Consider the following 12,500-nt stretch of genomic DNA (forward strand, 5'->3'; position numbering starts at 1 on the left):
TTTACTTAAATGTATACCGTCCTTCAGACCTCCATATTCTTACACCACTTCCGGTCAAATCAGTTTATCGTATATAACTGACTTTATCATCATTTTCAGTAGACGATAGCGCTGCATCATGGCGTATCTCTTAGATTCTTCATAGGAGTCCTCAAGCTGCTGGATCAAATCAGACAGAATCGACACTTTGCGACGATAATTCTTGATTTGCTCCGAGTATAACGTATTCTCTTCAATCATCTCCTGGCGTGTCATTTCTGAAAATATAGAAAAACAGAATATTAAAACACATTTCATTAGCCAAAGATTTGTAGAATTTTATGCATTCCTTAAAAATTAACAGAGAAGAAACTATTCTATATTTAAGAGATGAGGAATTATGTACATTATTTACATTTGACGGATATTTGTCCTCATCTTGTTTGTTGTTAACACAACGTTTCGGCTGATATACCCGCCAGCCTTCATCAGGTGTTTTGGGGAAATTTCGAACCTGGGTTCTCATTCCTAAGATATTTTTCGATGTCATTATTATTATTATTATTATTATTCAGTAGTTTTATTTTTATAACGTGCTTTCACTTCACTACCGAGCGCAGCTCTGTGCGCCTTGGGTATGTGCTGTGGTTTGCTGTGGTGCTCTTATGTTTACTGTATTGAAAGTGTTTTGCGTAGAATGTGTGCAGTACCCAGTAGTGCAATTTTCTGTATGTTATATATATTTGTAAGTCCTGGTGTTTTTGTTATGTATTTGTCTGAATATTTTTTTATTATACCTAAGGCACCTACTATGATAGGAATTGTTTCTGTTTTTAGATTCCACATTCGAGTTATCTCTATTTCCAGGTCTTTGTATTTTGAAAGTTTTTCCATTTCTTTTAGAGAAACGTTGTCATCTGCTGGTATTGAAACATCAATTAGAAGGCATTTTTTTCCTTCATGATCTTTGACAACTATATCTGGTCTATTTGCCTTAATTTCTCTATCTGTGTGTATTGGCATATCCCAGAGTATGGTTGCTTTCTCGTTTTCTGTTTATTATTATTATTATTATTATTATTATTATTATTATTATTATTATTATTATTATTATTATTATTATTATTATTCAGGTCACTGCCTAGAATCGAAGTCGGGAATCTTGGGGTTAGTAGCCCGCGCTCTTAACCAGTACGCCATATGCAGAGAAGAAACCTGATTAAAGATCCTTTTTCATTTAAGTGCTTCATTCGTTAGACAACGTCCATGCTGGGGCACCTCTTAAAGAATTTTAGTCAAACGAATCAACCCCAGTGCTTATTCTATCGGAAGCTTTTGACGAACCGTCAAGTTATGGAGACTTAAAATTATACCAAGACCGGTTACCAAGCGATGGTTGGAGGAGAAACACAGACACACACACACACACATACACACACACACACACACACACACACACACACACACACACACGCAAGCGCACACACACACACATGCACACACACACATGCGTATACGATGGGATTCTTTCAGTTTCCGTCTACCAAATCCACTCATAAGTGTTTGTTCGGTCCGACGCTATAGTGGAAGATACTTACCCAAGGTGCCACGCGGTGGAACTGAACCTGGAACCACGTTGCTGGGAAACAAGCTTTTTACCACACATCCCCGCCTGCGCAAAACCCAGGCCTGCAGACATAATTCCACGTTTTTGATAGACAATATGACCAATGAAATCAACCGCTGAACTTAATTAATACTAATTTCGCAACTCAGGAAGGCAGCAAGGGTGAAATCAGAACATCTAAGTAAAACAGATAAAAAGAAGAATTGCCAAATAAATTTCTACGCTACTCTCGTAAACTGTCGTTATGTTTCTTATAATGTTGCCTATATCTATTGGGAAAAATCGAGACGTCACGTTGCCATAAAAGTCTACCGATCATACCAAATGAGATAGCAACTTTAAAATGAATGTCACTGATATATCTAGATTGATTCACATTACACTACACTATACATTATGCAATATTTCATCGGAACATCTGAATCTTAGCATAACGAAGAGCTAGATGTACCGTTTAGTCCTAAGTGCTAGAATTATTATTATTATTATTATTATTATTGTTCAGTAGTGCAATTTTCTGTATATTATTATTATTATTATTATTATTATTATTATTATTATTATCAGTATTATTATTATTATTATTATTATTATTGTTGTTGTTGTCGTTGTTGTTATTATTGTTATTGTTATTATTATTGTTGTTATTGTTATTATTATTGTTATTATCATTGTTATTATTATTATTATTATTATTATTATTCAGGTCACTGCTTGGAATCGAACTCGGAATCTTGGGGTTAGTAAGTAGCCTGCGCTCTTAACCACTACACCATATGAATTATATTATTCTTTATTTTTCACTCAATATTTACCTGGCATCATAACATTATAGTGAATGTGGACGCCAACATGATAAATATAATGAAAATAATGTAGCGAGGTGCATGTCAGGCTGCGTGGTAACTTGTTTACTTCCCAACCGCATGTTTCCAGGTTCAGTCCTACTGCGTACCACCTTGGATTAGTGTCTTCTACTATAACCGCGTGCCGATTAGAGCCTTGGGAGTGAATTTGGGTGACGGAAACTGAAAGAAGACCGTCCTGTATGTATTTGTGTGTATATATACGTGTATATATATATATATATATATATATACACACACACACACACACTGAGAGCAGCTTTTGTATAATATATATATATATATATATATATATATATATATATATATATATATATATATATGTGTGTGTGTGTGTGTAAGGTTGAAGAGGAACACACGAGTTGATATATATAGAAAAATAGTCAAGGTAGAAAATGCTAAAATAATTTTATAAAATAAAAAAATAAATTTCGGTACCGGTTTCAGTCATTGAGACTTTTTCAACTGTAAGTATGGAAAACAATTAAATTTTGGAAAAATTAAAAGAAATGTTTTTTAAAAGAATATTTGCATAGTATTCAAATACAAGGGGTATTTTCCTTGTTTCTGCCTGTCTCGGTTTCCCTTGTTTACTCTTGTAGGTTCGAGGTAGTTGTGAATTCTGTGTAGGGAAGAAGAAGAAGAAGAAGAGGAAGAAGAAGAAGAAGAAGAAGAAGAAGAAGAAGAAGAAGAAGAAAGGAGGAGGAGGAGAAGAAGAAGAATGCGGGAGTGCCATGATAGTAGTAGGATGTTAAATGGTCACGTGCCCTGAAAGTGACTGGTTGTGGATGGTAGTAGTGATTAAATTCTTGAGATGTCTCTTTTGAATGTATTGTTTATAAAATTTGCGTAGGAGTTATTCTAAACAGCAGTAGTGGTAAATTTAGGAAGGCTGTGGCGGAGAGGAAGAAGACGAAGAAGAAGAAGGAGAAAGAGAAGGGAGAATAAGAAAGGAATGCAGGTGGTATGATAGTAGTAGGGCGGCGAGCTGGCAATAGGGCGGCGAGCTGGCAGAATCGTTAGCACGTCGGGCGAAAGGCTTAGCGGTATTTCGTCTGCTGTGACGTTCTGAGTTCAAATTCCGCCGAGGTCGACTTTGCCTTTCATCCTTTCGGGGTCGATAAATTAAGTACCAGTTACGCACTGGGGTCGATGTAATCGACTTAATCCGTTTGTCTGTCCTTGTTTGTCCCCTCTGTGTGTAGTCCCTTGTGGGCAGTAAAGAAATAGGTATGATAGTAGTAGGATGTTAAATGGTCAAGTGACCTAAAAGTTGCTCGTTATGGATTATAGCAGTGATTGGGACTGTTTGTTAATGAATTCTTGGGAATCTCTTGAGTGTATGATTTTTAATATTTGTGTGTGTGTTTGTGTTATTCTAAGGCCGTGGTGGATATGTCATTTGTTGCAGATGCGTTCAAGAGGGGTCTGTATTTTGTAATAAAGCGTCTCTTTACTAATTCGTTGGCTACAGGTTGTATCGTCCCTGAATTGGTAGAGGGGAAAATTTCTGAAGCTTGGATTTTTGTTAGTGGCGCAAATGTCGATGTGTTGGTTGAATACTATTTTTCTGTTTTGGGGATTTTGATCTGGGATTTGTGCAGAGCCATTCTTTTACGTAGACTTTTTGTTTGGCCTATGTATTGCTCTTGACACCCAGAGCAGGTTAGTGCGTATATCAGGTTCTCCGAAGCACATGTGAAGCTGCTTTTCACTGTGAAACGTTGTCCCTGTTTGAAGGAGAACTCTGATCCCTCAAATTGACACATATCCCACAGTTGGGTCTACTGCATTTTTTTACTAACGCCTTCTGTGTTGTTGTTGAGCGTATTCGGGCTTTTGTTAGGAGACTTTTCATAGATTTGGGCTGTCTCTTGCTTTTTATGATGGTGTGCGTTTGGTGGATTACATTCATTCTGTGGTCCCTTTTGGAAGATGGTGTCGAAGGCTTCATTGTTGAGAGAGTTGTGTGTGGAGATGTATGGTAGGGCTTTTGGTTGTAAATCCTTCTTTAATTTGGGTTCCTAGATGTTGAGTTGAAGGGCACGTTGAAAGCATATGTCAATTAGTGAAGGTGGGTAGTTCCTGGTGATGAGTGTATCCTTTAGTTTATGTAATCGTGTGTCTCTGGTGTTTGCATTAAAAACAATGAACAAATCCTATTTGCTAGGTTGAAGGGGATATTCATTCTCGTGTGTCTGGGGTCGCCTGAGTTGAACGGTAGATATTGCTTGGAGTTTGTGGACTTATAATATATATCTGTTTCTATTACGTTGTTAGATTTCTTAATGAGGATGTCGAGGAAGGGAAGTTGTTGATGGCTATATTCCATCGTGAATTGAATGTTTACGTCAAGTCCATTTATAAGTACTTGGAATTCTTTAAGTCTCTCTATACTTTCAAGCCAAAGAATGAAACAGGTACAACAGAAACAGGGAGAAAGAGTAAGAGAGAGTTGTGAAGAAAGAGTGAGAGAAAGTTGTGGTAGAGCTTCAGGCGTTTTCGCTCAATAAACACTCACAACGTCTGGTCTGGGAATTGAGACCGCGATGCTACGACCGCGTGTCTGCTGCCCCTAACCACTGAGCCCTTGCGCCTCCACGTGTTATCAGATATTGTATTAAAGAAAGTAAATCAACAGGATGCATACAGTAAGTTCAAATCTAGCTTTGGGACAGTAGTTTCAGTTTGACAAGTTCAAACGAAACAGAAAGAAAAGACCCAGACTTTTGATTTACTTATTTATTTTACTAAAAACCATGGAAGAAACGAACGAGGATGGATAGAAAATAAAGCTGAGAATAATAAGAGAAAGAATTGGTAGATAATCGGTCATAGAATGACTTAGGGAAGGGGCTGACTTGAGGAACGAATGACATGGAATTAAGGAGAGACAGTGAATGAGTGCGGGAATATTTAAGGATAATAGCTTGAAATACCGGGTGGTGTGAGATGCAGGCAGGTGGTTGGGTGGCAATTGGCAAAATAGAAATAAACAGAAATGAAGAAAATACTGCAACATCTAACACAAACTAATGAAGTCATACATAAGAGAAAATAATGATTAAAGGTAAAAATAACATCAAAAGAAACAAAGAAAAACAAAAGCAACACTGATTCAATAACTGGAGCACAAAACATCAAGAGAAAACATTAAACATGGAACATTGCTATTTTAAAAAAGTAAACACATTTAGACATTGTTAAAAGTAAACAACAGATGTTTAAATGTCAAATTAGCTCGATACTTTTCACAATGACGTCTTTGTTGGAATGCAAAAGATAAGTACGTCTCAGCGTATGGACATGTGAGGCGTCCGTTTATGTACATGTACGTATTACGTCAGTGTGCATATATGTGTGCGTGTGTTTTAACATATATGCTCTATATTCAGTGATATTTACGACACGTAGTAGTAGTAGTAGTAGTAGTAGTAGTAGTAGAGAGAGAGCGAGGTGGGATGGGGAGAAAGAGAGAAGTGTGGAAAAAGAAAGAGAAAGAGATTGAGAAAGAGATGTGTGAGATGTACCACGCCTATTCACTTTTCACATATTCGTCAGTGCTCTCGCTCACACTTACATGCGCGTATGCGTACAATCGACTATACACACATACACAAATACATGCACACGTACACACATTATTTAGGCCAGTCCATACGTGACAGTGAAAATGAAGTAAATTAGCGAACTTGTGTGGATGTCTTTAGTGTTGCATGTCGTTTGGCAACTCATTCCTTGACCGAGTCTCAAACACGAGTTAAGATTTTACAGGATCATAACACTAGGCCAGATGGGAAATGCGGGCAATGTGAAAACAATCCAAGATTTCTATAGTGGGTAAGTTGAGGGTGTGGGTAATGTTAGCCTGAGAAAGACTCTGTGCGCCGAGGAGAATAGCGTGAACAGCTTCTCGACTAGCGGTGCACTGGTACCGGAGTTCCAGGCTTTTTAGAAGTGTGGAACCATCTCTTAGCCACTGTTGGTCGCAGGTCTTCTCTGACCCGAAATACTTACCCTATCAGAGTCACAGCTATGGGTGAAGTAGCACGTGAAGTACTAAGAATGAAGAACATCTAGTTCTCATTAGGTATTCCTACTAAGAGATGACAAACTCCTATAAAAAAAAAACGAAGTGCAGTTGATATCTCTTTGTTTCATCCTTTGTTCGGCCGTTCGTTTTAGAGCTGGTTGCACTGAAAAGTGGGTTCAATTCTGTGTAACATTTTATCCACTGGAAAGCAATTCACGCACATGAACTTCTTGGACTCTCAGAATATTTCCATAAACTTACTGAGTTTAGGAAGTGGTCTTGATCGGTCACGAGTTCACTTCTACCATACACGTACGTACGTGTGTTTACACGCATCGCTTGGTGGTTAAGTTGTTGCAAACACGATTGCGAGATCGTGGGTTCGATTCCCAGACCTGGTGTTGCATTGTGTTATTGAGCAAAGCACTTCATTCCACGTTGCTCTGCAATCATTTCGACATGTGACATGTGGCACCAATTGCACCTGTACATGTAATATCGATCGGATGGAGGGAGCGAGCTTATGTCTACACAAACATTTGATCTCTACAAATAACCATCTGTGCGGTTGTTCGGTAAAAAATTGTCGAAACCTCATACGTAGTCTAACAACGGGGAGTCTGTCATATATACATACATATATACATACATATATACATATATAATTATAATTACAATTATTTTTATTATTACTGGGTGAGAGAGCAGTGCATGCAATCAAAGTGACACTGGTGTTCAAATATAAGAAGCCCAATATACCCATCATGACTACCTGTGTGATAAGGGTACGCCAAGCACATGCATCACAACCATATGTGCACGACACGGTGATTTCATATCAAGGTAAACACCGAATGACCTTGCAGGTGGAGCCCTGAATAAGGTTTGTTTATTATTATTATTATTATTATTATTAGTAGTAGTATTATTATTACATCTAAGTTAGTTGGAGACACAATGATTGCTATGAAAACCTGCCTAGACTCGCATCTCCAATGCATGAAACTATTAGTATCTTAAGTAGGTCGTATCTGTATACTCTGTAATTTAGACCACACACACACACACACACACACACACACACACACACATATATATATATATATATATACGTTAATAATAATAATATGACAACAAAAGAATGAATGAGACCTCGATATTATGTAGATAGAGGAAATCCTTTGACTCCCAGTGCGTAACTGGTACTTATTTAATCGACCCCGAAAGGATGAAAGGCAAGTTGACCTCGGCGGAATTTGAACTCAGATCGTAAAGGCAGACGAAATACCGCTCGGCTTTTCGCCCGGCGTGCTAACGATTCTGCTAGCTGTGTTTCTGTGTATACTATACACACATACACACGTACTGGAGCCTTTCAGTCATAACATATTAAAGAAATACTCTACTTTTTTAATGAGTCCTATAATTTATCGCCTCTGGTGAAACCATATGTGCACACACAGATACACAGACAAGCACAAACACACACACACACATGCATACACAAACAGACATATGTATATATATATATATATATATATATATATATATATATATGTGTGTGTGTGTGTAATCTGTATGTATGTGCGTATACATCTATAATCACTACTATAATTTGCAGTAACTGGAGAATATTTTGTTGATCTTTCATTCTTCTTGATTTTATTCTCTTATTCTTAATCTGTTTCCCGCCGTCTCTCCTTATTAATGTGGATTTTTCTTTGCAATTGAAGAATACAGAATCTTCTCATGACATATGTTCCCACCAACAACTGACAGCTAGAACACTATCGGTATAAATATTTAAGAATCATTCATGTCGTATCTAAAATGCAGGACATTAAGACTGAATGTTATGCCGTAGTGGATAACGAGATTTTATGCTGTTAAAAAGCTTCGCATGACTAATAATGTCTTCGTATTTTGTATTTTTTTCATCTGTCATTTCGTCTTTATTTTTATTGTTTCTTTTATCTTTCTTAGTTATAGTCTCTTTTGAATCTAAATTGAAAATTTAAATTAATTAAGGTTTCAGAGCGATTCTTTTTATCAGTCAATTTGCAGGCAGAAGCTAGAGAGATTTGGAATTATTTCAGATAAACGTGAAGATTTACGACTTGTAAATGGAAATAATAAAAAATACCTAAATAAACTAGAAACAATGATCTTAAAACAGCAATACGTAAAGCTGGTATCAACTGTCTAGTCAAAGTAAAGTAGACAAGGTGAGTTAGTTGTAATTCGAAGTGAATTAAGTATAAGGGAAGATGTTCTCTTTTGGCGCCAGGAATTAAATTGTTTTTCCTACAACCACACCTGTCTCATCTTGGAATAATCTGTTTGTTTGCTAAGAGCAAAATTATGCTGGAATAGAAATAAGGAAACATTTGAACAGATTCCAATAACACTTCTTGCCACAATCTGTTATTCAGTAACAAACCAAACTGTGGACAATGACTAACTTTCTCGCTACGACGCTGACCACATGCCATGGCTATCTAAATGTTGAACTTAATCTATGTTGGCAAGAGACCAAGATAGGTTAAAGCCTGAAGCTTAATAAAATAATATGATATCTCCACGGGAGCTCAATTTAGAATTTTATGTCCTCAAATATTTGTCAATATTAACTATAATTGATGCTCTCAATGGAAGATGCAAGTATGAAACCAGATCTGGAGAGTTTAATGGAGATTCTCTGAAAATTTCTGAAGGTTTTAGAGTGGTCAGTGAAAACACAGATAACCCATCCAGTGTTGGGTGGGTGGGGGTAAATGTTATGCCAGTCCAAACTTCAATATGTTACAAAAAATGTGGTTTTACACACACACACACACAATTCACACATGTGTGTGCGTGTATGTTTGTGTGTGTTCCTGTGTGTATGTGTGCTTACAAGTGTTACATATATATATATATATGTATGTGTGTATGCAAAAATATTGTATACACCCCCCTCTCTCTCTCTCTCTTTATATATATATATATATATATATATATATATATATATATATATATATATATATATGTATGCTTGTATAGAGGTATATTTTATATTAAAAACCTATTATTATGCATTAAAATCAGAAGATTATATATTACGAAGTTATAATGGTCAGGATATTTTGCTAAATATTATAATGGTCAGGATATTTTGCTAAATATTTTGCCATAGCTTTTATTGTATATGCGATTTTGGAAAATCCCGACAGAAATGATAGGTTTGATTTCGACTTTTTCTTTCCTTATATATATTCCATTTTCTGATAACTACCGAAGATAATTATCATCTTTTGAAGTTCGCAAGAAGTAAGAAGGGTTTTCGTTCTCTGTAGTATGCAATAGTGAAGAGTATGTGTGTTTAGTAGATTGAGGTATAATTTAGTTGGTGGACACCGTACCGATACTTGCTTTCAGAGAACTAGCATCATGAACAAAGAACTAAAACATTACTGATAAACGATAAAAGTAATACAACCTGTAAATTACACAGTAATATTAAGTGATGCGAAAACGAAGCTTGAAATTGAGGCATCGAAGAGACAAGACAAGAAAATGCTACGAGGTAGAAAAACAAACGTGAAAATGGACATTGTTTAGGTTTGAGAAATAAATATTTATAGGCGCAGACGTAACTGCGTGGAGTGAAGCTTGTTTCTCGATCTCATGGTTTCGTGCTGAGTACGACTGCGTGGCACCTTCGGAATGTGTCTTCTACTATAACACTAGACAACAAAGATTGGGGTAAAAACAGGTGTTTCAGACTAAATCGAGGATGCTGATTCCGAACCCGCTCTCAGAATTGTTCTAGCACGTCAGGAGTTTGAGTTATGCACATGCGCAAGACTATAACTATACTTTCGGTCAGATATAGGCCGTATTATAAAATTTGCTAAAATTAAAGCGGCCTTAATTCAAAATTAAAGAAATAACAGCAATAAAACAAACGATGAGAAAGTTCATTATTTAGTTTAGCAATAGATGGCGCTGACGTGTTTTGTGCAATGGCAAATACATTAGTTTGTTCTTGGTAACTCTCAGTGTCATTTGCGCTGCCTACTGTTGTAACTGTTTCCATTGTGTTAGATCACAAATAGGAGATGCTGTGTGACTCTACCAGACAACTTTTGTTATGTCTGTGGAAAATTTGCTCCGCGTGACCAGCAGAGGAACATTGCCACCAAATTAAAAATTGCCTATAAATATTATTTCGAGTGTAAAGTTGGGGACTAAAACAAGAGGTGGGCACCTCATATATGCTGCACCGTGTGTTACTCAGGGCTTACACAGTAGCTGAATGGAAAACGGAAGGGAATGCCTTTTGCTGTACCAGTGGTATGACATGAGCCATTCAATCATGTCTCTGTTTGTTACTTGTGCATGATTAATATTAGTGGTTTCTCAAAGAAGACCGAAGCAAAAATTGTTTATGTAGATTGTAAGTTGGCTCTAAAACCGGTCCCACATGACTTCGAGAATCCTGTCCCAGTTCCCCTCTCACGTGCTTCAGTTGAAAATCCTGATACGTCGTAAGATGAACCCCCTGACTCTCCTATCGACGAAGAGAACGTAGTGGATTCTAAGAAAAATGAGCCAGGCTGGTGTAACCAGAAGATTTGAACGAATTAGTAAGAGACCTAGCATTGGAAAGGGCAGAAGTTTGGGGATCCAAACTACAATAAGTACTGGGGTAGATTAGTTTGTGTAAAGTTATTGACTGCGGTGCTCCAGCATGGCTGCAGTCAATTGACTGAAACAAGTAGACACAGAAATTTTAAGAGAAAATACTGACGTTTTGCAAAATGCGAAATCAAAAGAATCGTAGCTGAGACACAGCACAAACAAAAAAGCAATTACGAAAACCACGTGTGTGTGTAAATATCAGAATAACGAGAAATAGAAAGAAGATTGTAATGTGGTCGATATATATTTAGAAACCAAAATAATAGCCATTAAAAAAAAAGAAAACGAGGAAATCATTCTTTAGTCAAATATTTCAGCAAATAACGCCAGAGAAAGACTGATAAAATTTATATAAATTGATTTTGTGGTAGGTAGCTAGCTTGCCTACCAGCCTCATGGTTCTGGGATCAGTCCCACTGCGTGGTATCATGGGCAAGTGTCTTCTACTATAGCCACGGATTGACCAAAGCCGTGTGAGTGGATTTTGTAGACGGAAACTGAAAGAAGCTCGTCGCATATATATATATATATATATATATATATCAAAGAAAAATATTTCAATACAAATGTATTAATTTCCAGCAAAATAAAGCCCTATAAGGGTATATATATATATATATATATATATATATATATATATATGTATATATATATATATATATATATATATATATATATATATATATATATATATATATATGAATTCAGATGAGTGGTACAACAAGTAAATATTGGTGCCTTGTTGTACCACTCATCTGAATTTATATATATATGCATGTATAAGTATTTATATATATATATATATATATATATATATATATATATATATATATATATATATATATATATATATATATATGTAAGTATGTATATGTATATGTGCCTGTGTTTGTCCCCCCACCATCGTTTGACAACCGATGGTGGTGTGTTTACGTCCCCGTAACTTAGCGGTTCGGCCTAAGTGACCGATAGAATAAGTACCAGGCTTCCAAAGAATAAGTCCTGTGGTCGATTTGCTCGACTAAAGGCGGTGCTCCAGCATGGCCGCAGTCAAATGACTGAAACAAGTAAAAGAGTAAAAGAGACTCTCGAGATGCCTGCACGAATACCAATGTACTTTCGCATAATACAGTGCGAATGACCTTTGAGTAACCGTTAACATAATTTAATTTACTCGAAGATATGGATGACTTCAGTTTACTTTTAACCTCTCCATTCTTACAAACACCAAGTAGATAGTTAGGATCTATTTTAAAACGGGGGCCATATTTTTCATTAATGTTTTACGTAGTGTTTTTGGTACCGAAAGACT

At 36.4% G+C, this 12,500-nt stretch overlaps 1 protein-coding gene across 1 annotated transcript in view; it reads right to left on the minus strand.

Annotated features, from left to right (window-relative positions):
- LOC106882793 (uncharacterized) overlaps positions 1 to 12,500 on the minus strand; it is a 239,017-nt gene that overhangs the window by 199 nt on the left and 226,318 nt on the right. Inside the window, exon 2 of the mRNA XM_014933575.3 lies at positions 1 to 257. This exon is cut by the window's left edge and continues 199 nt beyond it. Within this exon, the coding sequence (XP_014789061.1) occupies positions 55 to 257 (203 nt within the window). The 3' untranslated portion in view covers positions 1 to 54. The remainder of the gene's footprint in view (positions 258 to 12,500) is intronic.

This window comes from Octopus bimaculoides, chromosome 5, assembly GCF_046866305.1.
Source record: "Octopus bimaculoides isolate indiv1 chromosome 5, ASM4686630v1, whole genome shotgun sequence".
Classification (NCBI taxonomy): domain Eukaryota; kingdom Metazoa; phylum Mollusca; class Cephalopoda; order Octopoda; family Octopodidae; genus Octopus; species Octopus bimaculoides.